Source organism: Meriones unguiculatus, chromosome 1 (assembly GCF_030254825.1).
Source record: "Meriones unguiculatus strain TT.TT164.6M chromosome 1, Bangor_MerUng_6.1, whole genome shotgun sequence".
NCBI classification, from domain to species: Eukaryota; Metazoa; Chordata; class Mammalia; order Rodentia; family Muridae; genus Meriones; species Meriones unguiculatus.
The window spans coordinates 26118326-26130339 of record NC_083349.1 but is presented as its reverse complement, the minus strand read 5'-3'; the positions used below and the strand labels follow the sequence as shown (position 1 = coordinate 26130339).

General features: G+C 59.2%; 2 protein-coding genes across 16 annotated transcripts in view; one reads left to right on the top strand and one right to left on the bottom strand.

Annotated features, from left to right (window-relative positions):
- The window catches only part of Mark2 (microtubule affinity regulating kinase 2), a 65547-nt gene extending 63002 nt beyond the window's left edge, over positions 1-2545 (top strand). For all 13 annotated transcript variants that reach the window (XM_060385762.1, XM_021642266.2, XM_060385785.1 and 10 more), the window contains one exon: positions 453-2545. In XM_060385762.1, coding sequence (XP_060241745.1) covers positions 453-813 — 361 coding nt within the window. In that variant the 3' untranslated portion in view covers positions 814-2545. The remainder of the gene's footprint in view (positions 1-452) is intronic.
- A 212-nt stretch (positions 2546-2757) lies between these two features.
- The window catches only part of Rcor2 (REST corepressor 2), a 33355-nt gene continuing 24098 nt past the window's right edge, over positions 2758-12014 (bottom strand). The window contains exons 2-13 of one of the 3 annotated variants that reach the window (XM_060385732.1): positions 7910-8147; positions 7172-7228; positions 6818-6898; positions 6520-6572; positions 6270-6431; positions 6032-6156; positions 5871-5940; positions 5579-5794; positions 4573-4650; positions 4112-4169; positions 3733-3965; positions 2758-3651 (exon numbers count right to left, since the gene is read on the bottom strand). In XM_060385732.1, coding sequence (XP_060241715.1) covers positions 3337-3651; positions 3733-3965; positions 4112-4169; positions 4573-4650; positions 5579-5794; positions 5871-5940; positions 6032-6156; positions 6270-6431; positions 6520-6572; positions 6818-6898; positions 7172-7228; positions 7910-8036 — 1575 coding nt within the window. In that variant the 5' untranslated portion in view covers positions 8037-8147 and the 3' untranslated portion in view covers positions 2758-3336. Of the gene's footprint in view, positions 3652-3732; positions 3966-4111; positions 4170-4572; positions 4651-5578; positions 5795-5870; positions 5941-6031; positions 6157-6269; positions 6432-6519; positions 6573-6817; positions 6899-7171; positions 7229-7909; positions 8706-12014 lie in introns of those variants that run through there. The other 2 variants (XM_021642251.2, XM_060385737.1) reach the window with 2 other exon arrangements.

The window sequence follows — 12014 nt, the reverse complement described above, 5'->3', positions numbered from 1 at the left end:
CTTTCCCACACCTACCTGCAGTAGTTCTGAGCCCTGTTTGGGTCATGGTGCGTTATGGAACCAGAGCCCTGGCAGGGTGGGGTCACTCTAGGTTCCCACCCCTGCTGGCCTTGCTGCTCATCCTTATCCTCATGTAGGACAGTCTGCTTGGTGCTTCTCAGTGCACTCGTTTCCTGCCTGATCCCCTAAAGAAAAGAACCAGTAACAGCATGGAACGGTCACCCTACCCCAGCTGGTTTCTTCTCACCCCTCCATCCTGAGAGACAAGAGCCAGAGGCCTCCCATATCCCATGTGTCACTCCAGGACAAGGGACCAACTGCTCCCTCTTCCAGCCGTTGCTGCACTCTTTCCTGCTTTCCTCTCCGGCCTCAGGGTCTGTCTGCCAGGGTGGTTCCCCTATGGGAGGGATATCTCAGCCCCCATTTTATGCCTCCCTCTACCCTCTTCACAGACCTCACGTGGTAGGCAGTGGAGGCAATGACAAGGAAAAGGAAGAATTTCGGGAGGCCAAGCCTCGTTCCCTGCGCTTCACATGGAGCATGAAGACCACGAGCTCTATGGAGCCCAATGAGATGATGCGGGAGATCCGCAAGGTGCTGGACGCCAACAGCTGCCAAAGCGAGCTGCACGAGCGATACATGCTGCTGTGCATGCATGGCACACCAGGCCACGAGAACTTTGTGCAGTGGGAGATGGAGGTGTGCAAACTGCCCCGGCTGTCTCTCAACGGTGTTCGGTTTAAGCGGATATCGGGCACCTCCATGGCCTTCAAAAACATTGCCTCCAAAATAGCCAATGAGCTGAAGCTTTAACAGGCTGTCGGGAGGGGGGCAGCAGAGACCCACCAGTGGACTTGGCTGCTTGGGCCAACCCTGCATCCCCCTCTGGGAGAAAGTGCAGGATGAATTGGTGTGTCTCCCCTGCTGGCACTTGTCCCCTTCCAGGCCCTCTACAGTTTTTTCTTCCATGTTTGTGGGGGATGGGAAATGGTTCTTCCCCTCTCACATTCACCCCTGCCCAGAAGCCCCCCCTTCCCCTCTCCCCCTACAGGAGGCAAAGAAGGGGAAGGGGTGAGGGGGCAGGGCTCCCCCTCGGTACTGCGGTTGCACAGAGTATTTCGCCTAAACTAAGAAATTTTTTATTACCAAAAAGAAAAAAAAAAAGAAAAAAAATCCCAGCGGCCACCTTTCCTCCCTGCCCCATTGGGACAGTCAAGACTGGATCTGTGGGGTTCCTGGGAGGGTGGCTCAGGGCTGGAACACTCTCAGGCAAGAGTGGTGGAGTTCCCTGGCAGGCCCTCCGCCAGGCCCACTTTGGGCTTCTCCCCTCTCCCCACTTCTTTCCCCTCCAAGCGACCCACCAGAGGTGGCCTTCCCCTGCCCCCAGGCCCTTGGGCTACAGGCCTTCACACTGGGGCCCGGTGGGGGTTACTGCACAGCCCTGGAGAGGGTGGGCGGTGGGACCCTGGCTCCCTCCATACCATATCCTCTACCCTCCTTCCCCAGAGCTGGGCATTTCCTTTCATGAGCTGCTGTGGGGACATTTGTTCCCTCCTCAGAAGTCTGTGCCATCTTCTCCCACCTCTCCGGTGGAAGGCGGGGCTGACCCCAGTACTGGGAGAGGGGAGGGGATTGGGCCATGGATTCTCAGCCTCCAGGGGGCCGCTTGGGAACAGGGACACAGGCTTCTCCGTTCTGGGTGTCTTTGTCTGAAAGCACAGCCCCTCACCATCCCCCCTACTGCTTCCCCTTCCTTGGCATTAATCTGGGCACCGTTCTCATCTCTCAGCCTTGCCTTTTCTTCCTGGCGCTGCTGCCCCTCCTCTCAGGAGACTGTCCAGGGCCTCCATGGCTGCCTGGCGGAAGGCTGGATTGGGCGGCAGGGCCAGGAACCTCTGTCCTCCACAGGGTGGGGCAAAGTGACTCCCGCTTGCTAACCTCCATGGCCAGTGTGTGAATGGGTGGCTATAGGCGCTTGGCTGGTGGTGGCCACTGCATCCCTTAATTTATTTCTCTGCTGTTTCAGTTCCTGAGAAATTGGGGGAGTCCCACAGAGGCTGCCCCTGCCCTCACCTGAGTTGTATATTTTTTTTTTTTTGTGATGGGTTTTATTTTTTATTTTATCTTATTTTATTTTTTTTGTTTTGTTTTGACTTACGATGACTCCACCCCTAGCCCCAGTGTCGTCCTGTCACTCCCCACCCTCACCCGTTTATCACCCTGGCTCCCAGACCAGGCCAGACTCAGCCACATGTTGGGTCCTTGGGTTCCAGGAAGAAACCTTGCCAACCTCAACCCTCCAGCCCCGTGCTCCACTGGCTATGGCTCAGACCAAGGGCTCCTCCTCCTCCTCCCTCTTGCCCTATGGAACAGCCCGGGTGCTCCAAGGGGGCCGGGAGGGCATGGCTTGGCTCCCAACGAATTGGGTGGGGGCTGGGACACCCAGGCAAGGTGGCCCCTCCCTGCCTAGCCCCCTCTTCCCCCACCCTGCACTTAGTTTCTCCTCTGGATCAAACACGTAATAAAGAGAATGTTTGGAATCTGAGCTACTGCCTCCTGTTCCTTCTCCCTGCTGGGCAGGGACCCAGTACTCAACCCCACTTGTACAGGCACACAAGCACACCCCCACCCGCAGGGCAAGATGTGGCCTAGCCTGCCTGCCTTGCAGAAGAGAACTAGTTACTGTCTAGGTCCTAGGGGAGGCCAATGCTGGATGGCCAGATCCCTCCCACCCTCAGCACAGACATGAAAGGCTCATACATTTAAGATGTCGCATTTATTTCTTTTTTAAAAATGTTGAAAAATAAACCCATGTCTGTGTAAGTCCCCAAACCCTCCTTTCTCCAAGCCTTTTCAGGGTGGACAAAATAGGCCTCCTCACAGCTTCTGACATTCTTCCCACGGGGTCTCTGGCGTCCCCACCCCAGTACCCTCCCACTGCACCTGACTTATTGCTAAAAGGAGGGAAAGGTGAATGAGGCCAGCAAACCCCCCCAACTGGCCTCTCCCCCATCCCCCATGCTAAAGTCACTACCCCCACACAAAGGGTAGGCCCAGAGGCCAAGCCCTAGGCAGGCAGGCAGGCAAGGAGGCAGCCATTCCAGTCACAGCCAGGAAGCAGAGTCCCTGCAGATCCTGAGCTCTAGCCCCTGGCTGGGGGTTGACAAGCTCAGCTGCCAGGAACACATGCAGAACCCACAGGTCCAATCTGTGCCAACTGGCAGCTCTGGGTATTTGAAAGACCTGGCAAGAGCCCTAGTCCCTTCTGTCCTTAGTGATGCCAGCGATATCCAGCCAAAGGCTTCAGGAGCCTCTGGGCAGTGGAAGATCCAGGGCTCAAAGTGAGGGTGCAGGGGGCTCCAGGGGGGCTCCAATCAGGGTGGGTGGAGGCTGAGGCCCAGGGCGGGCACTGTGGCGAGAGGCAGCCAGGGCAGGGCGGATGAGCGGTGGGGGGGGCTGGTTGGGGGCCAGCCGGGGTTGCAGGAAGCGTCCCTGCTGCAGGGGAGGTGGCTGGCGGAGCAATGTGGGAGCTGTGGGCAGAGGTGGCCTCAGCAGTGGAGGTGGCTGGGAAAGCGAGGTGGGCGGCGGAGGCGGGGGCGGCGCAGGGGGGACTGAGCGGGGGACTGATGTTGAGACAGATGTAATCTGGACCTGAGGGGAGAGAAAAGAGTGAGGAGGCTGTTCCTGCACACTGGCCTCTCCTCCCTGAAGACTACATCTCCTGCTTCTCACCTCATCATCTTCTTCTAGGGCTGGGGCTGGCACGGGAGCCCCTCGCCTGGCCTCTTCCACGGGCACTGGAGCTGCAGGAGGGGCCCCATCCTGCTCAGCCTCCCATTCCTGTAGCACCTCTTCCAGGTTGAAGCGGCGACGGTAGCTCACAAAGAAGGTCTTCACTTGGGTCAAAGTCTTGTTCCCAATCACCTCTGCAATAGCCCCAAAGTCTTTGCCATATCTACGAATAGCTGCAAGGGTCAAAAAGGACAGCAGACTGTAAATGCCCCTCCGAACTACTTACTTCCCCTCCACCTTCAGCTCCTGGAAAGGTAAGAGAGGTTTCTAGAGTACCGAGGTCTCTAGAGTTCTTGGTACTAGCCACGGCCTGACCCACCTTGTACAGCCAGAAGTTGCTCATCTGTGGTCCAGCGGGAGTTGAACTTGGTATTGGCCTGGAAAGCAGGAAGCAAGGAATATAAATAACCATTATACTAAAAATATGAAAAGGGAGGGAGGGGAAAGAGATGGCTCACAACCTCGGTTATCTGGTGCCCTCTTCTGGCCTCCACGGGCAGCAGATATACATATGGTGCGCTTACACAGATACAGGCAAACACTCATACACAGAAAAAAAAGTCTTTAAAACTATGTGTATGGAAGCTAGTTAGCAGGTAAAGGCTTCTTCCACCAAGCCTGATGATTTGTTAGATCCCCAAGACCCACAGCATGGAAAGATAGACCCAATCCCTGCAGTTTTAGAAAAATGTATGATTCCTAGGTGAGCCCCGGCCCTCCCCAGTTGTCCTGCCTCTGGGGAAAACCCTTCTGCACCCCAAATAAACAGAACAACCATACCTCAGGCGGGCGGAGAGGGTCAATGCCACCCTCCAGTGCTTGGCGGAGGCTGCTATTGGTCTGTTTCATGCTCTGAACCTACAAAGGTCAAGAAGGAGAAAAGAGCAGGGACATCCGCATCCCACGAAGGCCAGCACCACCGCCTCACCCAGACCCTCCTTCTCCCAGGAGAGCACTGGGCTCCCACCACCGGGCCATTCCTTCCTTACAACCTCAGAACACTGGTGACTGGGCCATGTTGGCAGGCCTTTTTGTTTGATTTACTGGTTTTTTGTTTTGTTTTGTTTTGTTTTGTTTGGAGGGACCCACTGACCTCAAACTTGTTATAAAGCTGAGACTAGCCTTGACCTCCTAATTCTCTACCTCCACCACCCAAGTGTTAGGATTATAGGCGCTTACTGCAGCACCAAGCTTTCTTTTTGATTGAGACCAGGTCTTGGGGCTTGCTAGGCCAAGGGGTGAGACAGTTAGGCAGATAAAGGTGCTTACCACAAGCCTGAAGACTTGAACTTATTCCCCAGACCAAGTTGTGTAAAGGTAGAGAGGGGCACACAGGCACCACAGTGCGTGTGCTCATGTGCACACTATGTATACATACATCTTCCCGGCCTTTCTTGCCACTAATCCTGACTTGAGTTTGATCTCAAAGTTATCCTATGACAGAACAAATTTGAGACTATCCTGGGATACAGGAGACCCAGTTCCCCATTCCAAAAAGAGGCTAGGGAGCTGGCAGGGTAAAAGCGCTTGCTACAAAGCCCAAAGACCTTAACCTGATCACCAGAACTCATATAAAGGTAAATAGAGAACCACATGAGTATCATGGTGTGTGCATGCATGTATGAGCACACACACACATACACACAAAGCAGAAAAGAATGTCAAGTTATCCTAAGTTCCTGACAGTGGGACAGAGCCAGGCTTGGCACTGCACCATTTCCCTTACACCTCAGCTGCCCCAACACAGGTCTCAGGAACTGATGGCCCCCTTTCCTTGGGCCCCCACCTGGCGCTTAAGAGAGATGAGCTGGGAGTCGAGACCTCGGAGTGTGAGGTTGGCGAGGTCTGGGCTTCCCGAGACTGCAGTAAGGCCCTCAGGGCTCAGGTACATGCCCTTGGGCGGGCGTCTCCGAGTTCGAAGCGGGTGGTGGCGGTACTGAGACACCTGGACCTCCTTCTTCCCGGGACCAGGCCGTGCATTCAGAGGTCGAGATGGCAGGGGCTGAAGGGAAAGAATACTGTGTGCAGTCTGAGGACAAGCTGAGGAGTGGGCAGGGCAGAGCAGCCAGGGAACTCACCTCTCGCTTGGGGTCTCCAGTATCTGGTTCTCCCTCACTCACAGTTCCTCGTCCCTCTTCAAGCTCATCACTGCTGACACAGGGCCATGGAGAAAATGAGGGAAGGCCCAACCCAGATTCTTGTCAGGCCCCTGCCCCCTACCAGCAGCCCCCACCCCCACCTGTCTTCTTTGTCCTTGCGGCCACCCAGCCGCCTGGCCTGCCTGTCCATCACACTAGTTCGACTTCGGGTCTTCTTCCAAGAGTAGTAATACTTCACCAGGCTGGGGATCAGCTTGTCAGGGAGCTGGGGAGGCAAGGCCAGAAACAGGAGTCCACCTGAGACTCTGGCCCCAGGCAAGCTGTTTGGGACAGATGAAGGGCTGAGGAGCACTAGATGGACCATGGACGTAAGCTTACCATCTGCTGGATCCGCTGGAAGCACTTGCCATGGAATCCAAAGGCCTGTTCAAACAGCACCTTGTCCTCTACTGTCCACTCATCAGGGAAGGGGGTGAAGTTGGCGAGGTCAGCCAGCGATTTCTCCACATCATGTTTATGCCACAGAAGCATACCAAGTGCCTGGCCCAGGACAGAAGCAGCTCAGGTTCTGCCACCCCAGTACTGTATTACCCTGTCCCACTCCCATCCCTCAGGACCCCCAGCCCACCTGCTCAATGTTGTAGCCATGCTTCTCCTTGGCCATGGCAATGTACTTGTCAACTGCAAGGGGAAGGAGGGGGGTCACTAAGGGGAACGCCCCCCAAAGCAAGGACCACTTGTCAGCCTATAGCTTCCTTCTTTATATTGCCCAGGCTGGTCTCAGGCTCCTAGGCTAGAGCAATGCGCCTACCACAGACTTCATGTAGATGGGACTAACAGCCCCCTTCTAAGGAAGAGCTGGCTTGCGGACGGGACCTGGAGCCGGGCTCCCAAGACTGAGCCTGACTGGGGCCCACCCCACTCACGTTTGGCATCTGATACACAGTGGTTGGGGGACCACACCAGCATCCCCTTCAGCTCCTTGTTGCTATAGCGCGCAGGGCTCTCTGAAAAGCAGAAGAGCAGAATTAGTCTGGTGGAACTCACAGAAACAGGACACCACTGAGCAACACAGTCAAGCTGGAAGGTGAGGCCCAGAAGGGAAGGAGGAGCAGAGACCCAGACAAGAAAGCAGAGCAGGAAAAGTAACAGTGCCACGGGGCCACCCACCCCGCCTACCGCCTGGCCCTCAAGCAGGAGGCAGCCAAGAGTTCCCAGGTGGGGCTGCAGGCCAAGCCATCAGCCTCCACCCCTCCCTCCATGTCTGTCCTGCCACTCACCAGGCTTGCACTCCGGAATTACTGCTTGGTAATTGGTTCCAACGCGGATCATGCTGTCTGTGGAGCCAGGGGAGGCAGTCAAGACTCCAGGGAAGTGGGGGGGGGGGGGAGGACATGGTGGGAGAAGTGGCTCATCTGGAGTTCTCCTTCCTGACCGCTCAGGGGCCCCACCTCCCAGGAGACTTCCTTGATGGTCGCCCTCCCTCCCCCAGCTACCCTCTGAGACAGAGGGGACTAGGAGAGAGAGACCCTGCCTAGTCATGGCCATGGGGGGAGGGGGGAGGTTAAGAGGACACTTTAAAAGCCCAGGCCAGAGCAAAGTGCTTTGTTCTGGCTGGGGGTGGGAGCCTAGAGGGCTGCCCCTAGACCTGGACCACAGCCTTGCAAGGAACCTGGGACTCCTCCCCACCACGAGCTTCACAGCCCCGCATGGAGGTGTCTTTCCAGCCCCTGATCCAATCACACCTCAATCCCCTGCAAGGCTGTAAGGTACGAGGGACCCAATCCATCTCACTGAGGCACCCTAAGCACCCTCAGCGACTGAGGGCAGAAGGAAGGTGGGTGGTCAGGGGCCCAGCTTGTAGATTTCCCGTGCCGGCAGCAGTAAGCATGAGAAGGCAGAGGCTGCAATCCAGGAGCGGCAGAAACCATCTGTGGTTCGCAACTCTCCCCATCCCCACCTTCCGTGTCCCCTCCCCGGACCAGCGCGCCTTTAACCCTAGGCCACCAGGGGCTCACCGTGAGAGTGCTCCTCCTCGCTGCTGTCATCCTCCGAGTGCGGCTGTGCGCCGTTGGGTGCCGTCTTGGCCCGACTTCGGGACAGGATCCCGGAGCCCGCATTGGGCTTCTCCATCACCGAGGGCATTACCCCGCCCGGCTGCCCCGGGGGGCGCGGGAGCCTTCGGAGAGCGCCGGAGCTTGCCGCGCTTGCCTCGAGTGCCGCGCCCGGCCCGGCCTGGAGGGGTCGCCACTGAGGCTACGAGAGGCGGGAGGTCAGCGTGGCTAGGGTCCGAGAGGTCGGGGGCCCGGAGGGCAGCCCTAACGCTCACTGCGACCCCCACGGGCGAGGACGGCAGAAAAGTTTGTGAAGAAGTGGGGATGGGGATACGTGGGGGACGGCGCGGCCGGGGGCACGCTCGCTCCGTACGCCCCTCGGGGTTGGGGCTCCCCCGGGAAGAGTCGGGGCGCGCTGCCCTCGGGGAGCCCCGGAGCCGCGCCGCGCGCCTGCCCACGCCGTTCGGCGGGCGAGGGCTGCCGCGCAGTAGCCGCCGCTGCGGACTCCGCGTCCCTCGGTTGTGCCGAGGATGCCCCGGTCCCCAGTGAGGGGACCCTGCCCGACCAGACCCCACGGCAGCCACGCCAGCCAGAGGTGGCCCTGGCGGCGGGACGACGCGCACGGCGTGCGGCGCTGGAGCAGAGTTGCCGGGAGGCGGGCGGAGCGCAGCCGCGGGCGCCGCCTCGCACCCTCCCCGGCGCGCTCGCTCGCCTCGCCGCGCTCGCGCTGCCGCCGCTCGCTCGCCCGCTCTCCGCCGCCGCTCGCTCCTCGCGCACACAATGAAGCTGCTGGCAGGGAAGTAGTGCCGGCTGCGGCCTCAGCACCCCTCCCCCAGCCGATGCCTCCGCCAGCTGAACATCTGGCCCTGGGGTGGGAGGGAGGGCCCGGGGGGCGGGGCCTGGGGCCGGGGCTAGACCTCCAGGGGGTGGGGTCAGGACCAGGATGGGGCGCGCGTACCCCCCAGGGAGCACCCCTGGTGTCTCTGAGCTCTCAGACTCAGCCCCTGTGGGTAGACCCCAGTGCCCCCGAGGAGAAGCCCGGGGTCAACCTCACCCACAAGCACACGGGTTCCACACACTAGTGGGCTCCGGTTACTGTGGCCTGCCCCGGGGGCCCCGAGGCTGCCTGTCCGCCCGCCCGGGTGGAGCCCAGCTTTTCCTTCCATTTCCCTTCCTGCCAAGGAACTCCCTGCCCCCCTTCCGCAGGGGGACCCCCCCTTTCATGCGCCCTTGGGGGCCAAAGCGGATGGGAGGGCGGACAGGCGCAGGATGAATCTCTCCAAGAGCTACTGGGCCAGAACCTGACTTCTGCTGGGTCTGTGGGTCCCCAGGGGTCACCTAGTGTCTCTTAACTGCTGCAGTCTGCTCCCCAAAAACAGTGGTACCAAAGACTGATGGATGGGCATGGAAGCTATAGGGCCAGGTCTGGGCTGAAGGGGGCGAGATCCCCACTGGGTTCACTGTCACCCCAGCTGGAAGCAGCATCCCCCTCCCCCAGGACAGGCACGGGCAGAGTGACAGACAGGGAAGCGGGTTGGGAGGCACAGACGGAGTTGGGGGAGGGGGTGGGCAGAGACTTTCAAAGCCAGACCCAGCCACCCTGCCAGGCACACAAAGAGCCAGCGCACTCACCGGCAGCAGCTCGAATCCTGCGAGCTGCGCCTGTGCCCGTCCCCGCCGCCGGGGCACGTGCTGCAGCTCACACAGGCCGAAGCCCCCGCCCGCCGCCCCTCCCACGGGAGCCCGGACTCCTGGACACGCCTCTATCAGGGCACACCCCGCTATGCCCAGATCGAGCCGAGCCTGCACTCGCACCCTCCTCTCCCTTCCCTTCCTTGGCCACTCTGTAATCAGATTCCTAAATTTAGAAGCAGCCCTGGCCCCAACCGGGGATCCCTGCCCCCACCCACTGGCTGTGGCTGACCGGCCCGGGTCCTGCGGTCAGGCCACGACCTGGCTGGGGCATCCTGTTCCTGGGGGCTCCTTGCCTGCGGCCAGCAGAGTCAAACACGACCTCACCCGACTTCAGCGCTGTCGAGCCACATAGGGCCACCCAGTCAGAGGCCACGTTGCCCGCCACACCTCGGGCCAGGGTTATGGGGCCTTTTTCCTCCCCTTAAATCATGAGCTGGGCACCAAGCCCCAGGGAGGGGAGATCTGGGACAAAGAAAGAATGAATGAACCAGAGGCGATCTGAGCTGAAGGGGTCTGTTCCAAGAGGCAAAGTGACCCCTAGAAATGAGTGCCAGGGGTCCAGACCTGTCCCAAACACCTCTACCTTTTAGTGAGTGTTCCTATTTCTGGGCCTTCGCCTAGCTAGCAACCACTGGGCACTCCACCCTCTCCTACAATGGCGTCTTTCTTGCTTCTGGTGCCCATTAGGGAAGGCTTCTTGTATCTTTCATCCTCCACTTGCTTCCTTCCATAGTAGAGTCTAGGATGCTAGGCCAAGGCCTTACCCACCCCTCAAGCATCAAGGTTAGTTCTTGTTTCCTTCCTCCAGGGCTGCCCCAGGTGCCCCAACACGAGGCCTAGCAAGGGTCCCAAGCCACTGCCTTCTCTTCTGTCCCACGGCCACCTCTCTCACCCGCTGGGACCCAATTCCGTTCTCACTTACCCCTGGTGCCAACCCTGCTGCCGCCCTCCACCCTCCAGACACACACCAAAGGAAGACCCTACTCTGGGAGGGGGGCAGGGAAGCTTTAGTCTTCATTTATTTATTTGTTTGTTTATTGAGGTAAGGGAGCTGTCTGGAAGCCCTGACAGAGTGAGCCTTCTGCCAAGGAGGTCAGACACAACACAGGAGGGGCATCAGAGGAGTTTAGGGACAACTGTGGGGGCCACAGGGTGCAGGGAGGTGGCTGCTTCCAAGTGATCTATTTCATCCCCAAGCTGCAAGGAGAGGCAAGGTCCCGCCCCTCCCACCTGCTGCAGCCACCCCCTCCCCAGCTGGCCCCCTCTTTTGTGCGAAGGCACACAAAGGACAAGGGGCCCCGGCCGGTCTGGCCATCTGCTCCTAGCAGGCTGGAGGCTCTTAAAGAGACAGCTCCCCCTCCCTGCGGGCCCTGGGGCTGTGGGGTGTGGCTATGCCACAGAACCCAGTCAAGGCGGTACCCCAGGTCCCACCCACTCTAGTTCCCCAAGTCCTAAGGTGAAGAATCTTCTTCCCTCAGGCACGGGGTGCAGGGGTGCCACGTGGCCAGGAATAGGGGATGTGATAAGGGAGCCAGGCAGCTAGGGACCAGCCCCTCCTCTCAGGCAGCCTGAGGAAGCACAGAAGCAAGCAGCAAGAATCGGGTCCCTCACCTCCCTGAGGCCACCTGCAAGCCTGGCTAGAGCTCAGGTCTCCCGGGAATGCTCTCCCGCCATTTTGACGGATGAGCTTCTACTCTTGGCCCACAGGGAGGGAACAACAGCGCCCTGCCTTCTTCTTAGGGCTGCAAGCCAGGGCACAGGCTGCCTCTCAGCAAGCCCAAGCCCACAACCAGCCACATTTATCCTCTGTGCTCTTCCAGATGAGGGATCTGGGGCTTTCTTGGCTCCATACAGGTCTCTGCCTGAAGCTTGCCTCCCTCGCCTAGGCGCTGAAAGCCTCCTTGGCCCTCAGCTCCCCAGGAAAGCCTGCTCCGGCCCAGCCGGAGCAGAACAACTCATTGATTTACCACCCAGTTCACAGACACAAACGTGCTTGATAGCTTGTGTCATTGTGTTCCCTGCTGTGTTCTTAGAGCCTAGCATACAGCAGGCACTCAGCATTTGCTGAAGGAGACAACGGATATCAGGAACCCACAGCCCTTCCCCTCAGCTGAGCTCCTGTGTGCTAGACCTGCTAGGCATCTTGCCTCCTCGCTCCTCAAGGTGAGGCAGAGGGACAAGGGTTGGACAGGGATGCTGGGAAAGAAAAGGAAGGGTGACCTTGGGTGAGCCACCGGGCCTCCCCTCCTCGCAAAGGCGGGGGCAGCTCCAGCCAATCCCTAATCTGCCAGCCCTGCCAGACAGACTGGGACTGTCCGGAGCAGAGGCTGGAGGCTGGCTGCTGTGGTGTGGTGCCTGGGACCCTCGCCAGGCC